Below are 23,838 nucleotides of genomic sequence, written 5' to 3' on the forward strand. Positions count from 1 at the left end.
TTATATTTCCAGTTATACTTTGGGTACTATGTACCTTAGTTATGTGATTGTGACTTGTGTTTATGTTCTTATACTAATTTTTGTCTCTCAGGCTTAAACCGTTTTCTTCTATATTTGTCTTATATCTCCTGGAGGACAAAAGTCATGATTTCCATTTTCTTTATAACTCCCTCAGAGTCAAGCATAAGATTGAGCATACACTAAGAACTCAGCAACTACTGATGATTGTCCAAATGGAATTATTGAATTGAAGGAAAGTGATGGTTTTTAATGGTCAGTAAAAGGCACCGTGTGTCTAGTTTTAGGAAACAAAATGTTTATTGAAATGGCCTGTTGATAAATTATCACCAGCATAAAACTGATAGTGGAGTTCTCAACATGGGTTCTTTTTACTCTTAAAATGAAGTGAGGCTTTGTAAGTCCATTGTCCCAAAGGAAAAATATTATATTTTTCTGTTCAGGTAAAGTCCTTTAAAAAAAGCAGATCACTTTTGAAATGGTCTTTTAAATGTCGCCAGCCTATGAGCAAAACAAAAATAAAAAGATATAATCCTCTCCATTTAAAAAGAAGAATTAATATGAATGATTTGGGCGTAAAAACCACAGAAAAAATACTTAGGCATTTGAAATGTTAGAATTTATTCTGATTTTATTAGTATAAACCAAAATATTTAAGAAGTAATAAAAACAAATGAATCACTAAGACAAAAATGATGTCATTAAAATAACAAAATATGTCAATAATTTTATTATTATATATTTAAGTGATACGCTAAAATGTTATCTCCTTAAATAAACAAATTTTAAAGAACTCCAAGTTCAGTGATTTGAGAATATAATCCAAAGTGAGTTTTAGTTTCCATGTAAGGCTAAATACTCATAATAAAGTATTTAAAATTAATAAATACAGTAAGAGACTTTCAGAAATGTTTCTGAAACTTCGTGGACTACCAAAAATTAAGTTAATTCTCAGGGTAAAATGATTTAATCATAGTGTATTTCAACATGGTGTTCTGGTCCAACCTGTTTGGCTCCCCCAAGGTGGTGCTGCTGTCCTTCTCCAATGGTTAATCTGTTGAATGGGATTATCTTCATGGTAGTTTTCTTCATGGAATACCACCGGGATTGCCAAGTGGCCCAAATAATGCCATTATCATAACCATTAGGAGTAGATGTTTTTGAGTAAACGCCACCTAAAATAAATCATAGATGTACATATAATTGTTCTTGAATTTCCTTACCTCTGAAAGTCCATAAAGTACGGTATATTACAAAATATACTGTCACATACATCAAATTTATAGTGTTATACTATCTGAAAAATCCCTAAAGATGCCTAAAATCCTGATTTACAATTGAACTACATTTATTATGAGTCAACCTCTTATATCTACATTGTACTTCTTGATCACATCCATACTTAAGTGTATTCTCTACTAACAGGGCTAGAACCCCCATTTCCCTGAACAGACTCTCTTCCTGAGCTTAGCCATCCTGGAATCAGCTATCTTTCTACAAGCAATTAGAATGTCAGAACACAATTCCTGATCAGATGACCTCAGGTTATCTGAACACAATTTCACTGGAGAGTATACAACTTTAAAAAACAGTTCTGGAAAGTTATTTTACATCTCCATTATACAGTGGAGACTACCGATTTGCCTTCTCCTTGTCCTTGGGCACCAGATCTTACACAATTTTGTAAAGGATTATCTGAGTCCAATACTGGGTTGTACCACAGGCTATCAACATAGCTATTCTGTGTCATGTGGATTAAAGACTTTCCCTGAGAGTGTCTTTTAATTACGTGATTTGTAGGTGCGAAGATATGTTAAGTTTCTTTAAAAAGGTGGGGGGAGGAGATTGTTGCAAAAATCAAAAGGTAAATTTAAATAGATTTTAAGAGGGTTATGAATCATCTATTGGTTAGTCCAATACCCTGAGGAAGTGAGATTGTCTACCGTAATGGATCTTTCAGAATCAGTAGGGCTTCCCCAACACATAATTCTGGGTAGTAATAATAATTTGTCAGCTAAATCCAGTGTTTAGAAGTATTCCAGCCTTAGAGCAAACTACAGCTTGCTACTTCCACTCAAAAATAAGTGCCTACACTTTGTAGGTTGGAATCTCAAGCTTCCATGGAACCATGTCCTTACCATTACTTCCCTGCTCTTAACTCTAGTCCTTCAGACACCTGCTTACTGCTCGCTGATTATATCTGTCACATAGCTCATTGGAAGCTGCATCAGGCTAATGTGTTAACAAGCATAAATATGATAATGTTGGGGCGCCTGGGTGGCTCAGTGGTTGAGCATCTGTCTTTGGCTCAGGGCATGGTTCCGGGGTCCCAGGATCGAGTCCCACATCAGGCTCCCAGCATGGAGCCTGCTTCTCCCTCTGCCTGCGTCTCTGCCTCTCTCTCTGTGTGTCTCATGAATAAATAAAATCTTTTAAAAAATGATAATGTTAGTCCATCCAGATCATATATATGGTAAATCTAGATGAGATACCATAACACAAAGTGTCAACTGGGTGGATTTCTAATAGAGGGGCTGATTTGAGGTATAAGTTTAGTATTATCCAATTCTGGCTTAAAGTGAAGAACTATATAATAAGCCCCCAATCTCGTCACTAATTATTTCTCATTTTCTTCTTTCTATGTTTAACCTTTTATAAAAATATAGACTATACACTAATTCATATATGTAAGAAAGAAAACCATACCTTGGTAATAAACTCCATTGAGGTGGCCAGCATGACACTTGTTCATCCACCAACCAGATCCATCCTGTTCAGCACAGTTTCCTTCATACTTATCATTGTCATTGTCCCAAGTACTGAACTGCATGCCATTGTGGGATGTGAAGAATTTATCACTAGGGTCATCGCCAAAATCATAGCCATCAAAGGCATCTCCGGCATCTCCACCAATATAGTAGGCATACGTCATGCGGTATTTGTCAGCTTCAGGTCCCACCTTGAACATGGCATAGTCTGCAGTACTATAAAGAAGGGAATAGACACATCATATCTAGACCTTCATGAGGGATCTCAGAAGTTCCCTTTTTTATAGGAAAATTGTTTGGATTTTTTAACTTTGCTTCTTAAGTCTGAAATGTGCTCACTGAGTTTAATTGTCAGCAAATCTGGCAAGAGGCAATGGATGTGTGAACCAATTCAGAGCTCATCAATACCACCCGTAAATCTAGAAGCCTTCAGGGCATTCCAGTGACATCTAAAAATATCAGCCATTTTAATGCATTTTTCCTATAAAGTCCTAATATCATATCCAGGTGTGTGGATGAATCTGACGCATTTTGTATTTTCCACTTTTATCTAAGTGTTTAGCATTGCACACACTGAGTGATCATTAATTAATGCACCAAATTTGAAGGGGTTACAGCCCTATTAGCCATTCATGAAGGATAAGGTGCTAAAGGGATTTTTCTTTCCCAAAGCAGTATGATAGTGACAAGAAGGAGAGTTTCTTAGAGCATCACATGAAAGAAATGGTTCCTGTGTGGCCCACAAAATATAAGCTGTAGGATCAGAGAGCGATTCTTCCCTGGAAAAAAAATTGTGAATATGGGCCAGAAATCTATGGGGTGCAGGAAAGAATGGGCTTTGGTGCATGAATAGAAATTTTCAGAAAATATTTAGCCTCTTCCCTAATCTCCAATACTTGGAAATTGGGAAGTGTTCTCACAAGAAAAGGTCTGCTGACTATGATACTCTCTGATTTAAAGAAAAATTAAAAATACTTGTTTGTAGATAAAAATATTTCATTATTTCATAGACATAGCAAAAGGATTAGATTTTTTTTCTGAATTTTAATTAGGAAAGCTGTGCTCAAACCTCCCAGGGAGCTGTGCAAGAGAAGGGACTTTCACCAAAGGCGCTAGCTGATTTAATTTTAAGGTAGCTCATGGATTGACTGAATGAATTGTCATTAAAGCACCAGGAAGTTTAAAAAGTCTGGATTCACTTTTCAACCAGAGTAGTCATTAGGAGGACAGGCTGAAGGGTCGAACTGCCTGAGTTCGAATCTAAGCTTTACCATATACCAGCAATGTGACCTAGGGAAAGGTAATCTGTAAAATGAGATTAATAATAGTACCTTCCTCATGAAACAGTTATTTTGATTAGATTAAGTTATAATTTCATGTTCAATGTCTGGTACATAATAAGTGCTCAGTAATCATTAGATATTAGTCTATACGGTTCCAGGGCAAGGAGATTGTACCAAAACACTCTTCAACCTGGATGAGACCTACCTCTTTGAACTGCCCAAGAACCAAACTGACTCTGGGGGAAAATGGTTGGATGCGCTCTTTGCATTTGTCAGGCTGTCTTTGCTATCGGTCTATTGATAGAGAGTGCACATTCCAGACTGTCTCTACAACAAAAACTAGAAGTCCTTTCTAAACAGTACCTGGTTCTGCCGTTCCAGTCCTCCAGCTGTATTCTTAATGCGTATGGTATGGCCGACTGTGTGCTTATCAAATGAATCTTCTCATTTCCCAACCAAAATTCTGTGGTTCCAGTGGGAGACAGATGTCCAAATCCTTCCTTATACTGAATCCAATTTTTCTTGAAATCCAAACTGCCATCAAGCCTCTAATTACACAATTGCATGGACAAAAGGAGAGAGTGGATTATCAGTGCACATAAAGAAGATGCTATAAATATCTTGTTGAAAATCTGGATAGTATGATTGCACCATTTACTAAGTGAACTTAAGCAAGCTGCCTTGGTCTCCTCGTCTGTAAAATCAGAATGATGATGCCTACTTCTAAGGGTTGTTGCAGGATAACACCAGAGAATTGAGAGAAATACTGAAAAGAGTCTGGTATGCGGCAAATCCTAGATCAGAGGTAGTTTTTTTTGTTGTTGTTTTGTTTTTTTGTTTTTGTTTTTGTTTTTTTTTTCCAGAGGTAGTTTTAAAAAGGCACTTAGAGGACTTCAGAACCCCACCTTGATATTGCTGATTTTTATTCTGTTGGTGGAAAGGTCAACCTGTTCATTGCTCAACTTGCCTCTGCAGCCCACGCTTCCCTCACTCACTCTCTCTATCGCCCCCTGCAGGATTAGTTGTAACAGTGATCCTAGATAAACAGAAGGTTAAAGGATCTGCCTTGGGTGCCTGGCCCTGGCAGAGGTAACAGAGGGCCCTTGCCTTGGAATAGCCCAACTGTATCCTCCGGGCGACTTTGTCTTTTTGTCCTGGGCAGCCTTAGATCTTGAGTGGCCTGATGCAAGAGGTCTCTTTGTCATTCTGATACCGTGATTATACCCTATCGTGAATCTACAACATCAGCCCCAACACACTGTAGAGTCAAAGCACAGACCAGACTGCCTGACTCTGTTACTCACTATGTGACCTTCAGCAAGTTACATACAGAACCTCTTGTATCTGTTTCCTCCTCTTTAGAGATAATGATCGTATCTCATAGGACAATTGGGAAATTGTGAAGACTAATGTTCACAAAGGGCTTGCAAAAGTATCTGGCACACGGATGCTGATCTGGGTGTTTATCACATATACACGGGGAGGGGGAAATACCTTCTGCAGCACAGTCCATCCATTTCCAGACCCATCAATTTCACAGTAGACTAAGAACTGCTGCTTCGCTTTCAGTGGTTTGATAAAGTAAAGCCCACTCTCCTTGGCTCCCTTATTGGCAATGTCTTGACAATCTGAAGGAGGAGGAGAAGGAGGAGAAGAGGAGAAGAAGAAGGTTTTGTTTCAGCCTTCACGATGAGCTTTTCACATGTTGCAGACTATTGATGTCCCAAGAAGCATTGTCTGACTTCCCACATCATCATTCCTTTCAAACTATTTTCAGCTACTCAACAAAAGTCTAAGCAATTGGCCACTTTAGATTTAATGACTAAACACTTTCCAAGTTATTTCTATACATTATCCTTTGCCTTATATATTTGCTGTGATAAGAACCATCCCAATACAAACCTTTCACTTACCTTTCCCAGTTGTATCATGTATGTGTACTGTGTCTTTGCAAGGTTCCTGACACTTTGCTTCAAGCTGGGCTACCTTCTGTTTCAGGTTATTGATCTTTTGGCTGTTTGAATTATATATTTCCAGCAAAAATCTACAAGCAGAAAAATGAGATAAGAGAGGATTCCTTTCAGGGGACTAATTCTGTATCTTCTTTACAAAATATGTTCTCAAGAAGTATTTCCTGATAAATTACCCCAGTCTTGGAAAAATTATAAAATTATGTTACTGAGTTGAGGTGAATTGAAGTTCTAAACTCCTTGGAAAAGAAAACAACAGTCCTTGTTGATAAACAATGTCATCTTAAGCAGTTATTCTGACGATTTTTGTTAAAGAAGGCTCCATGCCCAGCATGGAGCCCAGCATGGGACTTGAACTCCTGACCCCTAGATGAAGACCTGAACCGAGATCAAGAGTAGGCTGCTTAACCAACTGAGCAACTCAGGTGCCCTGATCATCCAGTTTTTAACCTTCTGCATAAAGGGCAGCAAATAACAACCTATGTGAGTGAGGAACCTGGTCAATAGAAAGACCACCTGATTTTCTTAGGACAGAATATTTGTAGGGAAGGAGAGGTTCTGCTCAGTAATTGACAAGTCCAAAGCTATTCCTTTTCACAGTAGATCCACTGAGGATCTACTTCAGTCTGTAACTCACATAGGGAAAGTAACTGGGCCATTATTTTACATAAAGCAAAACAACAGACACTTTGTCCTTCTTCTTAATGTTTCCATTTACATAGCTTTGGAAAGAGTCTGAGGGAAGTAAAAATCTGTTTTGGGGGGTTTCTCCCAGGGTGGCTTGTGCATATTCAGAAATGACAGAAAACTATAATGCATAGACTGTTGTATCTTTCTTTGAAGTAAAGAAGGATAGACAAACTATTTGACACCCCCCCCTTTTTTTTTTTTTATCTCCTGAGCTTTAGAAAATTTCTGCACAATAGTTTCCTTGAACTTCAATGATGGGCAATAATAATGCAACTTATAATGCTAACAATAAGCACAAAAATAATAATAGCCTCCGATACCAAACAGATGATAGATCCCTTCGGGATCACTTCTCTCCAGCCACCATTTGTCTCAATTTCCTATGCTACTTTGAGAAAAATTTAGGGGAAAAAATTGAATAAGAAACTAAACTATATCTGAAACCCTATGCTCAGAAAGTATATAAATCCCTAGGAAGTTGTTAACAGAGACATTTTACTTTCAAGTAAAGAGAGGAGAGTACATGACTGTAGGTTCATAGTGCCGTGATCAACATGTTGCTTTATAATTTTATGCTTGGTTCCTTAAAATGAGTTTTTTTATGCTCTTTCTTCAATATAATATACTACTGTAGCCAAGACCCTCCCTATACCTCTACTTTCAAATTCCCCATCACTTATTTATTGGCATTTTTATTAACAGACTTTAAAAAAAAAGATTTTATTTATTTACAGAGAGAGAGAGAGAGAGAGAGAGGCACAGGCAGAGGGAGAAGCAGGCTCCATGCGGGGAGCCCGATGTGGAACTTGATCCTGGGTCTCCAGGATCACGCCCTGGATTGAAGGCGGCACCAAACCGCTGAGCCACCCAGGCTGCCCAAGACTTATTTTCAACAACCAAATTCCCATCAGTTTGAATTTTTGTTGTATAAGTTGGATAAGGGGTGACCATTTTGATAATTCTGGTCAGAAGAGTATTTGAAGACATCTAGAACACCTTTCTTCCATATGATAATTATTTTTTAAAGATCTTATTTATTCATTTGAGAGAGAGAGAGAGAGAGCACACAAGCAGGGAGAAGGGCATATGGAGAGGGACTAGCAGATTCTCTACTGAGGGGGAACCCGACATGAGGCTTGATCCCAAGACTCTGAGATCATGATCTGAGCCAAAGGCAGCCACTTAATTGACTTGACTGTGCCACCAGGCGCCCCCCTCCCATATTATTATTAAAAAGTAATTATGACCCAGTGCAATTCATAGCACACTAAAAGCTCCTACCTCCACTGTGTTCAAGATGGTCAGGCTAAAGCCAATCAATTGTTTATTGTAAGTGGGGAAAGGTAAAAAGGTTACTTTCCCTGAAGATTGGAATACTGAATAAAAACTAAGTCTTGGAGAATGAATTAAAACAAAAATGCTTACCGAATATTCGACTCGTGCGATCCAACCAATGCCTCGTATTTTATAATTTCTTCCATCATTTTCTTGGAGTCCTTGGTAGCACCCACGACCCTGTCTGTAATATGGGATCAGAGACATAAAAAGGCATAAGCAAATGGAACCACTGACAATGGCAGCAAAAGAACGTCATGAATCATTGTCTCAGCCGGCAGTATTTTGTTTCTCACTTGGCTTTGGTGGCTCATCGGGATTATAGGTGATTTGGATTGATTTGATCACTTCTTTGGCTTCTGCTGTTTTGTTTTCAATTCGTCTTAGGAGGTCTTCCAAAGCCTGCAGATCATTGTCTACTCCGGTCTGGTAAGTAGACAGGAAGTCTGCAATTCCACAGGTAGTCGGGCAATAACTACCCTGAGAATAGAATAGAGTGATTAGAAATCTTGATTCAAAAACAAACAAACAGACAAACAAACAAACAAAAAAACCTGCATAAAATCCATTAATAAAAACAGGTAAAACCTCGATTATGTTTTTTTTTAAGTTTAAAATGAAAAATAAGTAAATAAATAAAAAATAAAGTTTAAAATGCCAAATGATATTCCTCTGCCCCTCCCCACTTCACATGCAGTGAGAAACATGAAAACTACTTACAAATCTTTCATCTAAGATGCAGCAGTTGTCTCTGGTAGCAGTGTACTAGAGGAGAAAAACACAGAAATGTCACTAGTTGATCATATATTTGTCAGCTTTCCATGTAACTATGTTCTCTAAACAGCACACTTACTGCCAGGCATGTCGAAGGGAGCAGTAAAAGAGTATAGAAGCAGAGAATTAGGCCCTGGCAACTCAAGGACCAAGTCATGGTGTCTAGGTGCCCGGTGCTCCGAGCCCTGTGATGGCAGCACTGTGGCCTCTGGGGCTCCTCTTGTCCCTTTATGGAAGCTCCAAGGATGGCCAGGGCCCCCAGTGGCTGGAGCTGGTCACGGGGCCTCCTTTCCAGTAAGGCGGGGAGGTCTTTCCCGTCTTTTTCCTCATCCTGGCTACCACCCTGTGCTCAGGCAGCTTCTCAGAATTGGCACACAGTTGGAAGCTCCTCCTTTTTGGCTCAGCTCAAACTTTCTCCTGTGAAGCACATTCATCTGCAAAGGCTAGTGAAGCATTAGCCCTTGCTGTGAGGAGGGAGGGGGGGCCCGGGAAGCTCTGTGATGCAACCCCTTCCAGTATGGGGCTGAGAGCAAATACAGAGGGCTGACCTCGACCAGAACAAACCCGCCTCAACCTTAAGATGAAGCCTGGTGCCATAATCCAACTTAGCGCAAGTCCTTCCTAAGCCAAGGGATGAGATAACATACCTATTTTTAACCTGTGGTCATGGCAGCAGGAGACTGCCTGCTTGGTGGAAGCAGGAGGTCCCAGTGGTCAGTATTCTCAGGAATGAATGAATGACCTGGAAATATATTGCCCTTGACACGGGTGTTGTCATTTTTTCTTTCTTTCTTTCTTTTTATTGTTTTCTGTTGTGTTTTTTTGGGTGGATGTGGTTGTGGTGTGGGTGCGTGTGACGTGGTTGTTGTGGAGGGGTGGTTTGGGTGTCTGAGGGGTCGGTGCGGTTGGCTTTTTTGATGTCTGCTGTCTTTTATTTCTGTTTCTTTGTTTTCTTTTTTTTTTCTTTCTTTCTTTCTCTTCCTTCCTTCCTTCCTTCCTTCCTTCCTTCCTTCCTTCCTTCCTTCCTTCCTTCCTTCCTGTTGAGATATAATTGATATATAACATTATATTAGTTTCAGGGGCACCTGGGTAGCTCAGTCGGTTAAGTGTTTTGCCTTCGGCTCAGGTCATAATCTCCAGGTCCTGGGATCGAGTCCTGCATCAGGCTCCCTGCTGAGGCGGGGGGGGCTTGCTTCTCCCTCTCCCTCTTCCCTCATCTGCCTCTTCCCTGGCTTGTGCACTCTGGCTCTCTCTCTCTTTCTTTATTCTAATACTAGAATGAATAAAATACTAGAATAAATAGATAAAATCTTTAAAAAATACAGTGTTACATTAGTTTCAGGTGCACGACATGTTGATTCGATGTCTGTATATAGTACAAAATGATCACCCATAATAAGTCAACATTCACACGTGGTTATAAAACACTTCCCCCCCTTGTATTGAGAATTTTCCAGATCTACTCTCTCAGCAACTTTCAAATATGCAGTGCCATGTTATTAACTATAGTCACCATGCTGTACATTATATCCCCAGGACTTATAGCTGGAAGTTTGTACCTTTTGACCACTTTCACCCAAGTGTTGGTCACTCTCACAGGCTCTCCATTTGCGGTGAATGTTGAAGCTCCCTTCTTCCCCTTGGCTGAAAGAATTAGCTAGTGTAGCACCACATCTGCCAGAGGGGAAATGGGAGCTTTTTTTTTTTTTTTTTTCACTGAGGATCCATCTAGTTACCCCAGAGAAAAACCTGGGGATAGGGACCAGGAAAATCCACGTCCCACGTATGTGATTAGAAGCACAGCTGGAGGGAAAAGAGGCAAAATGAGATAGTAAGGAGGGGCTTTCCCTTTTTACTCTGCCCCTAGAGTTTCCTTGTATATTGGGAAAACATGTTTGTCATCATCTCCTATTGATAATTTAAAATTGTGCATTACCGCTATTATTCATACCTCTGTTTTTTATTATCTCTCCTTTCCTCCTCTGAAACCAAGCTTATTGCAAATTTTTATTAAATATATTAATGGGAGAAACACATCTAGATTGAAAGAAGTACCAACACTTCTGTTTAATCCTAAATCCTTACAAAAGACTATTTGTTTTGACTTGAAACAGATAAATGTTCCTACTCAGTAAATAATCCATAATTATCATAACAAAGTGAATACACCAAAACCAAATGTGTTGCCTTTTCTTTCTTCCTTAATAGCTACCTCTCTGGCTTACCAGTTATTGCCAATCACATCACCATACCCCTAGGCAATCTTCCTCACCTCCTCCTTATCTACTCATGTCATTAGTTGTCAAAACTTGCTATTAAAACTATTTTCAGGGATCCCTGGGTGGCACAGCGGTTTGGCGCCTGCCTTTGGCCCAGGGCGCGATCCTGGAGACCCGGGATCGAATCCCACGTCGAGCTCCTGGTGCATGGAGCCTGCTTCTCCCTCTGCCTATGTTTCTGCCTCTCTCTCTCTCTCTGTGACTATCATACATAAATAAAAATTAAAAAAATAAATAAAACTATTTTCACACTGTCACTTCTACTTTCTTCCTACTTTCTATTTTCTGGGCCAACATCCTAGAAGAGGCCTTCTTATTTATTGTCTATACTGTTTGTGTAGACTGCCTGTTAACTGACTTCCCTTCCAACATTCCAGTCATTTCTTGCTCCAAATCATTTGTCATACTGTTAACAGATTGCTCTTCTTCCTATAATTCTGATCATGACAATTCACCTGCTCAAAAACCTGTAGTGACTTCCTATCTTCCATCATAGTGAATATAACCACAAGAAATGTCCTTCCTAACTTTGTTGCGTTTTCTCTCTTGATTCTATTTCCTATACCCTCTAGATTAGCTGGATCGAATTGCGTAACATCTTAGGATGCACCATCTAGCCCTATTTCTCACATGGTGTTCTTCGTACTATGTATCACTCTCTCTGCCTGGATGGACTTCATACACACTCCTGCATCTCTGGGTGTCAAAATTCTTCATAACCTTAAGGCCCTGTTTTATGATTCCTACCCTCCAAAATCAAACCCCAAATTCTGGAGGCCAGCTCTAGCTCTTTCATAGCACTTACAGCAGTCTTCTGCTGCATATATCCATACTGTGTCCACCTTATTAGATTGTAAACTTAATTTCATGGGTACTGCACCTGGCATAGCAATATTTAACACTCAATAATGATTCGATGACATTGAACTGAACTTGGCTGAAAGTAAGTATTTAAAATTATTCAATTATGGCATTAGCCTCATAGTAGAATAATTGGGAGGCTATCTGGGGAAAAAATTAAGTGTCATAAATACCAACTTCTTATGCCAAAAATATACCAGATTAAATAAATACTTAAATATAAAAATGGAAACCACAAAAATACTAGAAAAATAATATGAGAGAAATCATTCATAATACTAGAGTATGGAAGGTCTATCTAAATATAAGACAACCCCAGAGAAGATTGTTGAGTTTTGACTACATAAAAAAACTTCGTAGACAAACAAAACAAAACACTACATATGAAAGGCAAAATACAAAAAACAGCAGAATATATATACATACATGTTAGCATATACACCGAATATCATTTCAAGATCACACACTAGAGTCTACAGAAGTATGGGGTAGAAGGATGAAGGACAAAGTTGGGGAAAAGGCTTCATTTTTTCTGCATATCCTGTGTCTTTAGAATTTTGAATATAGGCACATAGTACCCAAAGTACATGTAATTAAAACATAATTATCAATCATTCTCAGTGATTTATTTGTTGTAACTAATTTTGATTCTTAAAAATTTAAGAACTATTTTTGATTCTTAAAAATTTAAGTAACTACTTTTGATTTTTGATTCTTAAAAATTTAAGTATAAGAGATGATAAAAGCATTGCCTTCTAAGGGGAATATAGCCCAATTGAGGAGAATATGCATAAGAGCTCTGGAGTCCATCTTGGGGGTTGTTAAATCCCATCCCTACAACTCTCAAGGTATATCACTCAGTACAAGTCCCTTAACCTCTCTGAATTTCAGTATCTATGTTGATAAAGTAGAAATCATATTTATAATATAATGCCTACTTCATAAGATTGTTACCAGGATATAAGTAAATGCTTATAAGGGTCATGAATTACCAAATGTTTTCAAGTGAAAATTTGAACTTGTAGAAAAAAGTATTTCATTTCATAAAATTATAAGATTGACCATTACTGGTAGACTTGGTTCATGGGGGAACAAGCTTTGTTGTTTAGGCTATAGAAAGTTTTATTTAACAAATCTATTTATTAAATATTTATTTACTTATATCTATCTATTAAATATGATCTATTGTAACTAATTGCAGTTTGATACATTAGCATTTCATCTTTGAATAGGAATTAATTTAGGTAGAATTTCCATCTAAATTAGACAACCAGATGCTTTCTTCTTCAGTGAGCATTATAGAATTAAATTGCACTTTATTGCTAAGGACCATAAAGTGTTGCTTGTTGAATTTAAGGTAACAATTCATAACTTTGTGTTAAATTTTATATTTATACGAGCATATATGTATCACCTCCATATATACATACATATATACATATACGTTAGGCTCCCAGCATGGAGCCTAATGTGGGGCTTGAACTCAGGACCCTGAGATCAAGACCTGAGCTGAAAACAAGAGCCAGATACTTAACTGACTGAGCCACTCAGGTGCCCTGTATATCTAATTTTAGAAGTATAGTGTTTGTGTTTCTGGCTTTTACTGGCTTGCATTGGATCTAAAATGCAGAATCATACTTTTAGAGAAAAGACTTGCTTTTTACCACACTCTCAATCACAATTTTATTAGATATGATGCTCTTTGGGGGGAAAAATGGTCAACAGTGACTTGGTAGCCTACAATGGCCCTGAATTTAGTTTGATATCTCTTAGGTTTGTTAAATTTTAACTAGTTGCTCTCTTCCACATTGGGGCCAATATTTTTCTCTGATAAATTATAAATGATTAATGAATTCCAGGAAAGAAGAATATTTGTTAAATCAGATTTCCTCTACTTCTAGGTTCATTTTCTGATAAAATAGTTTATGTAGTGTTTAAGCCAAAATTATCATTTAATTTAGTTCAGAGGTCAATGGGTCTGTTTATTGAAATAATAATTCCCCAAATTGCCAGTTACCCAACTGTTTGTGTTCTGATTTGAAAATACAACATCTACTGCTAGTGGTCTTCATATATTGATAGTTTATCCTGTGAACCCTTTGTCTGTTTTGTTCATCTCTGCTCCAAAATTGTTTGCTGAATTCAAATATAATTATGTAGAGTTAATTTAAGACTTTTTGACCTGATCACAAATGATAAAGACCTTGAGTATAAAAAAAAGAGCCATAGATTTTGACCATTGTCCTTATGCTTGATGTCATGTTGTGGTTTAGCTGTTGCCATTTTGTGTATTCTCTCATTTAATTCTCTTAGCAAGTGTAGGAAGTAGGTATTACTATCTGCACCTTATAAATGAGCAAAAGGAATCTTTGAGAGGTTGTGGTGACCTATACAAAGTCGCTGTGCCAGAACAGAAATTCAGACCCATGAGCCCAACACCTGAGCTCTTAACCATGACTGGTTAAGATGGTAGACATAAGACTGGTTATGCACTGATGGTACGGGTTCTGGAGAAGTTTATGGATTTCAAAAAAATAATGTGTTTGTACATATAGCTAAGTATGTGTGCATGGTTGTATGAACATATATTTACCTCTATCTCATCTGTCTATCTTCTCTGAGTTAGGGACATGGTTGACTAGATGATATTTTATAGTCTTTCTCAAACCTGGATTTTTATTGTCTTAGGATGCTTGAATTTTCAGTCCAATTTTAGATGAAAGCCTTTTTTTTTGATGCTGACTACATGATTTGAGTTCAGTAAAGCTTGATGAATTGACTTCTCTCTGTAGCTTAAAGGAAGATACATCCATTAGGTGATCCAAGGAAGCTCAAATCAATGCTAACAAGGATATTTCTATTTTTCTAATAAGCTATTTATAGGTATAAGTTAAATTTATAGCCAAATTCCTCATAATTGGATTTCCTCAAAGTAAGTAGAAAGAAATTGACCTGTTGCCATGTTGGAAATCTGTTCAACCTAATGGTAAAAATATCCCATTAAGGGAAACAACCTTGTCAGTTAGGATATTTGCTTTGTCTATAAAAATAGCCCAGGGAAAGTGAAAATGAAAATGTTTTCTTGATAGCCTCTGAACAATGTGCTTTTAGTTTCACTATGTAAATTAAAGACAGAAAACAACATGGGGCATGCAATATGGAGTTCTCACTAGGGGCTGGGCAGCAGTCACAGGTTGGGTTTTGAGCTTCATAACTTCATAAAGCTACATAACAAGGATCAATTGGGACATCTGGCCTAGGGGCAGGGGTGTTCAAAAGTGCTGTAGATGGGATTTCAGAAAATTAAGCAACTTAGAGAAAGAAGGATTAGGAAGCATGCTTAGAGAAAGAAGGATCATCCCAATCAGAATTGCATTCAGAGCCAATATGGCCAAGAAGTAGGCATTTTTAATACTGCTGGAAATGAAGAAATGTTGAGACTTCCCTGAATTGAGACAAATCAGTATTAGATTTAAATGCCAAATTGGTTTTTATTACTTAGTTCCTGTCTTGTTCTTTCTATCTTCATGTAATCTACAATTTGAGATCTCTCACCCTATGAAACGATTCTCACAACTAAATGTGTCCAGCAGAAAATAGCAAGAGAAGTGAGTACGGTTTTAAAAAATTACAAAGGGGCCAAGAAACGTCCACAAAAATATGCTCTAGAGAAACAGGACCTTTTAACCCTCTGAATAGAGATACCAACCTATGGTGAAAGGGACAGTACTATGTTTCAGGAGAACTCTGATCATTTTGTCAAATAAATTATCTTTGTAGAAAAAAACTATTTGTCCCTAAGGAAGGAGGGGAAGTAGGGAGGATAGATTATGCTCTCCAAGAAACAAAATGATTCATCTTATCTTGCTTAATGCTCACATTTGTTCTGACCTTCAACCTTGAATGAGAGCAAATAAAATACTGATTAAACTTGTGTCTTTGTTTTAAATTCTAACTACTCGAGTTAGTTTACTACCTGAATATGATTGCACTATAGTCCTTTCAATTCAAAGTGAAGTCCCTAAAGAATATGCTGTCTATAAAGGGTATTGACATTTTGAAGGACCTGGTTTCATCCATGAAAGGTGAGATACATTACCCTTCTTTAAACATAGATTGCTGTGTATGCTTTACCTTGAGTGGTAGAACAATGACCTCTACTTGATAAACAAAGATACCATTTGCAAGAGCCCAAATATTTACTAAATGTTTTGCAAGGAAAACCGGAGTGTAAACTACATTCTTGGTTGATAATTATTGTGCCAGTAGGTTACTGAAAAATGACCTGTCTTCAGGGCTAACTAGGACAAGCTCGTCCATAAAGAAACAAAACCAGTCAAAATTCAGAACATTGTGTTTCATCTTTTATAAACAAAACAGAGGAAATTCTGTTTACCAAGATCCAGGAAACCAATTGCCTAATCATGCATCCCTCTGGGTTAGAAAGCTACCTGATATTCTCGTATCAACACTTCTGGATCTCACCCAATATGCTTTGTAAGGTTAGTTTTCCTACTAGCTCGTCATCAATATCGAATACTGCATCATTGCTATCTGGGTATGGAAGGTCTCTTCCTCACACTGCTCATATCTTCCTGATATGGTAAGTTGCCTCTTGGTTGCCATAGAAACCGTATGGCATTATCCTAGGAAAATTCTCAAAGTAATGCTTAATCAAACATGCTGTCCAAACTTTGGTTAGAGGTAATGCACACTTTCCTGCTCTGTTCCTCCACTGGCTGCTTATACTAAATGTTTTTGATCATGGACTATTTGTCAGGCCATCCTTGATCAATACAATGAACCCAACGGTCTCTGCTGTCAAGAAGTTTTACACTGTGGTGGAGAGAAAAAGGCAATAAACAACATATTATATAATATCGATTGGTGACACAGGCTGTGAAGATAAATAAAGAAGGGCAAGGGAGTGAGAGAGGCTGAGCCAGGGCTAGTGGCCTGGGAAACCCTCTGTGATAAGGCCGGGTTGCTGGGTTTGCTGTGGGGCTGGAGGCAGAGCTGATGGCTGGCTCACCATTGCCCCCTGCAGGCCCCCAAGTATCTGCAGGGTGAATGGTTCAAAGGTAACATCCCTAATTTTTTGTTTTGGGGTTTTGAGAGATTTGCCCAGCCCAGGGAAATGACAGAGTGAGAATAAAGTAAGGAACCTGTGAAAGTGAGCCTCTCAACATGATGAAGTCCATCTCCACACTACATCATGTCTGGTGTCCTGTGATGGAACGCTGATGATGTCATTCTCATGATCAAAAACCCTCCAGGACCTCCTATCCAAGAAAACATAAACTTCTCAGCCTTTTATTTAAGCTTCTTCACAAAAATATGGCCAATATAGCTTATGAGCCAGATCTTCTAAGTTGGATTAAGGTATTGCAATCCCATAACATTTTAAAACCATATTAGGTCATGTAATAATAAATTAATTAAAATAAATTTTAGGTAAACCCCATGAAGGTAAGGATCTTTTTAAAATATTTTATTTACTTATTCATGAGAGAGAGAGAGAGAGAGAGGCAGAGACACAGGCAGAGGGAAAAGCAGGCTCCATGCAGGGAGCCCTATGTGGGACTCGATCCCAGGACTCCAGGATCAAGCCCTGGGCCGAAGACAGGTGCTAAACCGCTGAGCCACACAGGATCCCCGAAGGTAAGGATTTTTATCTGCTATCACCTGCAGTGCTTAAAACAATGCACTTCCTCAATAAGTACATATTTAATGAATAATATTCAAGTGCAGTTTGAGGAAGAGCATTTGAATATTAAGGGGTTTACGAGTTGAGCCAAGAAAAGAAAAGACAAATTACCCCAGTCTCGAAATCATCTGTCCCAGACCAGAATGTGTTCACGGATGTAGCAAGGCAATCACATACCACAGGGTAAACCAGTCATAGCACTGGTGGACAGTAGCTCCCTCAGAAGAACCACAGGCATTCTTCTATGACCCCATCTGAGTGACATCAGGCCAGAAGAGAGACCCTTCTCTGTGACTTTTTGACCAAGGGAGATCTCACGTGTGTTTTATTCTTGGAAAACAAAAGCAAAACCATGTAACCCTTTAAAACAAATCCAAGTTGGAATGATGTCATTAAAACAGGAGGATGAATCCCATGTCACAACACTAGGAAGAAAATTCTTGGAGCCACTGATCCCTGTTTCTCCTGATCCAACCTATGAAGTATAAGGAGCGAAGGCTCCACACAGGCACCTGAGCTACTCCTACTTGCCTAGAACCTGCTCAGTGGGTCCTGAGCAGCTGTACAACCTTAACGACATTAAATAACTACTAGAAGGTGGGAAAATAAGGGAATTTATGAAGCATCACATGTTGGAGCTCTGTCAGGCATTTGCACTGACTTCAGAAAAATGTCTGCTGCACACAGACCCAGGGTTAATGTGCATGGAAAGAAAGCCAATGACTTTTGTCTTCTCTGTCCTGATCCCAAGCTTTAGCCCAGCTCGTGCTGCTATGCCCCAAGCTAGCACCAATAAGAGAGGGCATGGCCAACATTGCAGAAGCTCTTGCAGGGTCTTGGGTCCCCCACCCCACTCCACTCCTCAACCCCAATTTGCGATCGTCCCTCGGACTGCCACATCTGTGTGTGCTCTAAGGAGTCATCTCCGTGCCTCCCAGCCTGGCTCCAGCACCTCGCCCTACTTGGGTGTGTTGTGGTACCTTCTTTCTCCTTTCAGGAATCCCTACCTACTTCCTTTCTCCCCAGAACAGGATCTGATAAACCCATGTGTAGTGAGGTGTGAATGACTGATTCAGACTAAAGTGTTTCTTCTACCAAATGAACAGTAGCCATTCTACTTTTTCATGTTTTATGGATCCAGAAGCAGATAGACTGTCTAGTAAGCTGCTTTTGTTCATTAGAATATTCTGTGAAATTAGACTCCTAATTGTGCTGAATTTCTCGAGGGGCTTGGGCAAATCTGTTGGATTGAGTAGTGAAAAGACTTAATACAGCATATGTCATTATGAATATCTCGGATTACATAAGGCTTCTAGAGCCAGTGGCCAGAATTTAAGGAACTTGGAAATATGCTTTATTTTAGGATTTTGTGTTGGAAGAGATCCTCTCCGATACGTAATGCGACAGAGCCACCTGCTGGTGGACTTATTTCACCACCAGGCAACCCAACCGTAGGCACACTCGTATGGATCGCTAATCACTCATACTCTCTCATACATTCTTGTAGATAAAATATCCTCCTAACCCATTCCTTCTGTATGTGTGTAGAACATTATAGTCTGAATGTTAGATTTTTTTTCCTGCTTTTCTGATTATGAAGGGATGTGGTAAGGTAAGAGTCAGTCATCAGCCTGCGTCCATCACCAGCATTCAGTGTGGCCTCTCGGGTCACAACACTGAACTCAGAATTTGGATGAGCAACATGCCTGGGAGATTCTTTGCTGTTATCCCGGCCTTGGCAGAGCTGTGGATTCTAGATGTGTGTTTGGCTGTACTTCCTAAGATCCTCGTTTTAGCGTCTTACATAATTAAGCCAAGGATGGCGCCCAATAAATTGGTCCTTAAATTGCTGATTTCTTTAGACCAGTCCGGAACTCAGGAACTCAAAAGCCTCTGGGCATAGAAGCCAAATGTTCATGTTTAAAAGATATTCAGTTGTGGGACACATGGGTGGCTGACTTTTGATTTTGGCTCAGGTTGTGATCTCAGGGTTCTGGTTCGAGTCTCGCATTGGACTGTGCACCAGGTATGTTGAGCCTGCTTAAGATTCTCTCTCTTCCTCTAGGTTTGCCCCTTCCCCCACTCCCACTTGCATGTATCCTATCTCCCTCTCAAAAAAAAAAAAAAAATCAGTTGCTTTAAATACAGCCCAAATAGGCATATTTAAAAACTTATTTAAAACTGACCTTCTTTGTTTATGCAATGAAACTGCATCCAACATCCGCTAGCCATCCATAAAATAAACTTTGTAGCTGTTAAAGATCTCTATTCTGGGGGAGCCTGGGCGGCTCAGTGGTTGTCTGCCTTTGGCTCAGGTCATGATCCCGGGATCCTAGGATCCCAGGATCAAGTCCCCCATCAGGCTCCCTGCAGAGTAGAGATCTTGTAGCTATTAAAGACAGTAAAGTAGTACATGCCATGACCATAGAACAACTTGATTTCTCTCCATTTTGGAAGTTCATTTCTTTCTCCCTTTGGCGACAAGGCTTGTCTTGCCTAACATAGTGAGTTGGAGGGATCTGAGGCTGGTCAAGGAAGAAGACAAGACCATGAGGTAAGAGTGACACGCGGCTAGCTTTTATTTGGGCAACACTTTGACAGGTTTGCATGCAGAATGGGGAAGGGAGTCCAACACAGTATTTGGATGCCGTGGACCATTTGGATGCTGCGGCAGCACAGGGCCTTCTGCCCAGAACAGTAAGAAGGCGAGGGCACACAGGGGACTTACAGGGCCAGGTGGGGCTGCTCAGCAGCCCCTTTGGGAGTTTCTGATCAGGGAACTCCAAAGGGCAGCTGCAGAGTAGAGGTCTTTTTTTTTTTTTTTTAAGATTTTATTCATAAAAAAAAAGGTTTTATTCATTTATTCATGAGAGACACAGAGAGAGGCAGAGACCGAGGCAGAGGGAGACGCAGGCTCCCTGGAGGAGCCCGATGCGGGCCTCGGTCCTCGCCCGGGATCACGACCGGAGCGGACGGCAGACGCTTTAACCGCTGGGCCCCAGGCGTCCCGGGAAGGATCCTTAAATCATCGGCACAAACTCCAAAATCAGGGGAGAGGAGCCGCGCCAGGAACCCTGAACCGCATTGCCCGCAGGGTTGCTGAAACCCCCGGAGCTGCGGGCGGCAGGCGGTGTGGACCCGAGACCCGAGGCTGGCGCGCGGGCGGCCTGGCCAGCAGGGGGCGCGCTCGGCCTCGGCCTCCGCCTCTCCGCGTCCCCGCCCCGCACCTGCGGCCGCGACGCTCCGGGGGCCCGGGCTCCCGCCTCCGGGTGACACGCCGGGCGGCGCCTCCGCGTCCTGGAGACTCTGCGGCCTCAGGTAAGCCCAGCGGCAGCGGCGCCCGAGCCCGCCCCCCAGCACCCGCACCCAGCGCCCGCCCCCTGAGCACCCGCCCCCCGCGCCCGCCCCCTGAGCGTCCGCACCCCCGAGCACCCGCACCCCTACGCCCGCCCCCCCTGCACCGGCCCCCTGAGCACCCGCACCCTGAGCGCCCGCACCCCCAGCACCCGCACCCCCAGCACCCGCACCCCCAGCACCCGCACCCCTGAGCGCCCGCCCCCTGAGCACCCGCACCCGGAGCGCCCGCACCCCCAGCACCCGCACCCCCGAGCGCCCGCACCCCCGAGCACCCGCACCCCCTACGCCCGCCCCCCCTGCGCCCGCCCCCTGAGCACCCGCCCCCTGAACACCCGCCCCCACCAGCACCCGCACCCCTGAGGGCCCGCACCCTGAGCGCCCGCACCCCTGAGCGCCCGCACCCCCAGCACACGCACCCCAGCGCCCACTCCCCCCAGCACCCGCACCCCTGAGCGCCCGCACCCCCAGCACACGCACCCCTGAGCACCCGCACCCCCAGCACCCGCACCCCTGAGGGCCCGCACCCTGAGCGCCCGCACCCCTGAGCGCCCGCACCCCCAGCACACGCACCCCAGCGCCCGCTCCCCCCAGCACCCGCACCCCCAGCACCCGCACCCCTGAGCACCCGCCCCCCCAGCACACGCACCCCTGAGGGCCCGCACCCTGAGCGCCCGCACCCCTGAGCGCCCGCACCCCCAGCACACGCACCCCAGCGCCCGCTCCCCCCAGCACCCGCACCCCCAGCACCCGCACCCCTGAGCACCCGCCCCCCCAGCACACGCACCCCTGAGCACCCGCACCCCCAGCACCCGCACCCCTGAGGGCCCGCACCCTGAGCGCCCGCACCCCTGAGCGCCCGCACCCCCAGCACCCGCACCCCTGAGCACCCGCACCCCCGAGCACCCGCACCCCCGAGCACCCGCACCCCCTACGCCCGCCCCCCCAGCGCCCGCCCCCCTGAGCACCCGCCCCCTGAACACCCGCCCCCACCAGCACCCGCACCCCTGAGGGCCCGCACCCTGAGCGCCCGCACCCCTGAGCGCCCGCACCCCCAGCACCCGCACCCCTGAGCGCCCGCACCCCCAGCACACGCACCCCTGAGCGCCCGCACCCCCAGCACCCGCACCCCTGAGGGCCCGCACCCTGAGCGCCCGCACCCCTGAGCGCCCGCACCCCTGAGCGCCCGCACCCCCAGCACACGCACCCCAGCGCCCGCTCCCCCCAGCACCCGCACCCCCAGCGCCCGCACCCCTGAGCACCCGCACCCCCAGCACCCGCACCCCTGAGGGCCCGCACCCTGAGCGCCCGCACCCCTGAGCGCCCGCACCCCCAGCACCCGCACCCCTGAGCGCCCGCACCCCCAGCACACGCACCCCTGAGCGCCCGCACCCCCAGCACCCGCACCCCTGAGGGCCCGCACCCTGAGCGCCCGCACCCCTGAGCGCCCCGCACCCCTGAGCGCCCGCACCCCCAGCACACGCACCCCAGCGCCCGCTCCCCCCAGCACCCGCACCCCCAGCGCCCGCACCCCTGAGCACCCGCACCCCCAGCACCCGCACCCCTGAGGGCCCGCACCCTGAGCGCCCGCACCCCTGAGCGCCCGCACCCCCAGCACCCGCACCCCTGAGCACCCGCCACCTCGCGCAGAGCCGGCAGGCAGGCCGGCGTTGGCCGCCACCCCGGAGGGAGACCCTGTGGGGGCCGCGGTCCAGCGGTGACAGTGGGACTGCGCGGGGCACAGCCCCCTGAGAGCTCGTCCGCCGGGTCCAGCTCGCACCGCCCCCCCCTCCCCGGGAAGGCCCCGCCCTGTCAGCCCCGGGAAGCGCCTGCCGCCCCCTGCTCTCCCCGCGGAGGACCTTCCGCAGACTCCCCCGCAGACGGTGGCCACGCCGCGGCCCGGGTGCTGGCCGCTGTGGGTTTGGGGTTAGGAGTGGGGACTGTTAGGACTGTGGCTTTGGTACCTCGGTGGCGTAGGGCTTCCTTTGCCTTTGCCCCGCTCCCAAAGATGTGTTTCATTTATTAAAACTGAAAATATGACCCCCCCTTTCTGGACCCCATTATAAGGGAGAAAAGAGGGTGGGGGATCAGGTCCCCAGTATTCAAACCTGACTGTGCATATAGGTTAACCTAGGTCATCAGACCTGGGGCTATTTATTTACCTATTTATTTACATGGAAATCATCTAGCGAAACACAATGAACAATTCACTTTGAGGAAATGTAAACTTTTTTTTTTTTTTTTTTCAACAGAATGTGTTTTGACACTTGGGCACTCCCTGGTGACAGTGTCTGTATCATTTGATTCGAAGACCATTGTCCCTGGCATGAAATACCAAACTGTTGTCTGTCATTATGCCCCCAAGTTCTACTATTGATGTTCCTTTCTTTTAAAAAGTTGTGTATTTATTTGAGAGAGACAGAGAACAAGTGGGGGGAGGAGCAGAGGGAGAAGCAGGCTCCCTGTGGGGCAGGGAGCCCAACCGGGGACTCAGTCCCAGGACCCTGGGATCATGACCTGAGCCAAAGGCAGCCACTTACCTAACAGCCATGCGGGCGCCCAGGATTTATTTATTTTGCTTGCAGCCTTGCTGTCCTTTAAGAGTCCTCCTCATGAATCACAGTTTCCAAGGGAAGATTGACATCATGGTATGAAGAGCCTGCTCTGGGACTCAGGAGGCTTGGCTATCCCGACGCCTGTGTTCAGTATTTGGGCCTGGGCCCAGCTCTACTGCTAATTGGCCATGTGACCTTGGTTGTTCAACTTATTTCATCTCTTAGAAGCTTCCATCAGGGAAGC

At 43.4% G+C, this 23,838-nt stretch overlaps 2 protein-coding genes across 3 annotated transcripts; both read right to left on the reverse strand.

Annotated features, from left to right (window-relative positions):
* Window positions 1–294: 294 nt before the first annotated feature.
* Window positions 295–9,078, reverse strand: FGG (fibrinogen gamma chain). Of its 2 annotated transcripts, XM_038559077.1 has the most exons (10): window positions 8,918–9,078; window positions 8,785–8,829; window positions 8,361–8,544; window positions 8,155–8,248; window positions 5,983–6,113; window positions 5,564–5,697; window positions 4,433–4,617; window positions 2,725–3,002; window positions 1,024–1,193; window positions 295–519 (listed from the first exon to the last, which is right to left on the reverse strand). In XM_038559077.1, the coding sequence occupies exons 1-10, from the start codon at window positions 8,993–8,995 to the stop codon at window positions 505–507; spliced, it is 1,314 nt and encodes a 437-aa protein (XP_038415005.1). In that variant the 5' UTR covers window positions 8,996–9,078; the 3' UTR covers window positions 295–504. The 2 variants fall into 2 exon arrangements, with proteins under 2 accessions (XP_038415005.1, XP_038415004.1); XM_038559076.1 differs by lacking the exon at window positions 295–519 and having other exon boundaries at window positions 616–1,193.
* An 11,185-nt stretch (window positions 9,079–20,263) lies between these two features.
* On the reverse strand, window positions 20,264–23,590 carry LOC119877052 (spidroin-1-like). The gene is made up of 4 exons (XM_038559179.1): window positions 23,580–23,590; window positions 22,138–22,952; window positions 20,625–21,797; window positions 20,264–20,370 (listed from the first exon to the last, which is right to left on the reverse strand). Exons 1-4 carry the CDS (start codon window positions 23,588–23,590, stop codon window positions 20,264–20,266), a joined length of 2,106 nt encoding a protein of 701 aa, XP_038415107.1.
* Between the last annotated feature and the right edge of the window lie 248 nt (window positions 23,591–23,838).

Source organism: Canis lupus, chromosome 15 (assembly GCF_011100685.1).
Source record: "Canis lupus familiaris isolate Mischka breed German Shepherd chromosome 15, alternate assembly UU_Cfam_GSD_1.0, whole genome shotgun sequence".
NCBI lineage: Eukaryota > Metazoa > Chordata > Mammalia > Carnivora > Canidae > Canis > Canis lupus.

What these genes read in the sequence shown, in the direction of transcription:
- FGG (XM_038559076.1), bottom strand. Translation starts at nt 8,995, where the DNA reads ATGACTTGGTCCTTGAGTTGCCAGGGCCTAATTCTCTGCTTCTATACT. An exon ending in TCCCTTCGACATGCCTGGCA is followed by an intron (nt 8,830 to 8,917) that starts GTAAGTGTGCTG and finishes TTTCTCCTCTAG; the next exon opens with TACACTGCTACCAGAGACAA. An exon ending in GATGGACTGTGCTGCAGAAG is followed by an intron (nt 4,618 to 5,563) that starts GTATTTCCCCCT and finishes TTGTGTAATTAG; the next exon opens with AGGCTTGATGGCAGTTTGGA.
- LOC119877052 (XM_038559179.1), bottom strand. An exon ending in GGGGGTGCGGGCGCTCAGGG is followed by an intron (nt 21,798 to 22,137) that starts GTGCGTGTGCTG and finishes GCGGGTGCTCAG; the next exon opens with GGGTGCGGGTGCTGGGGGTG. An exon ending in GATCCCGGGCGAGGACCGAG is followed by an intron (nt 20,371 to 20,624) that starts GCCCGCATCGGG and finishes TGTTCTGGGCAG; the next exon opens with AAGGCCCTGTGCTGCCGCAG.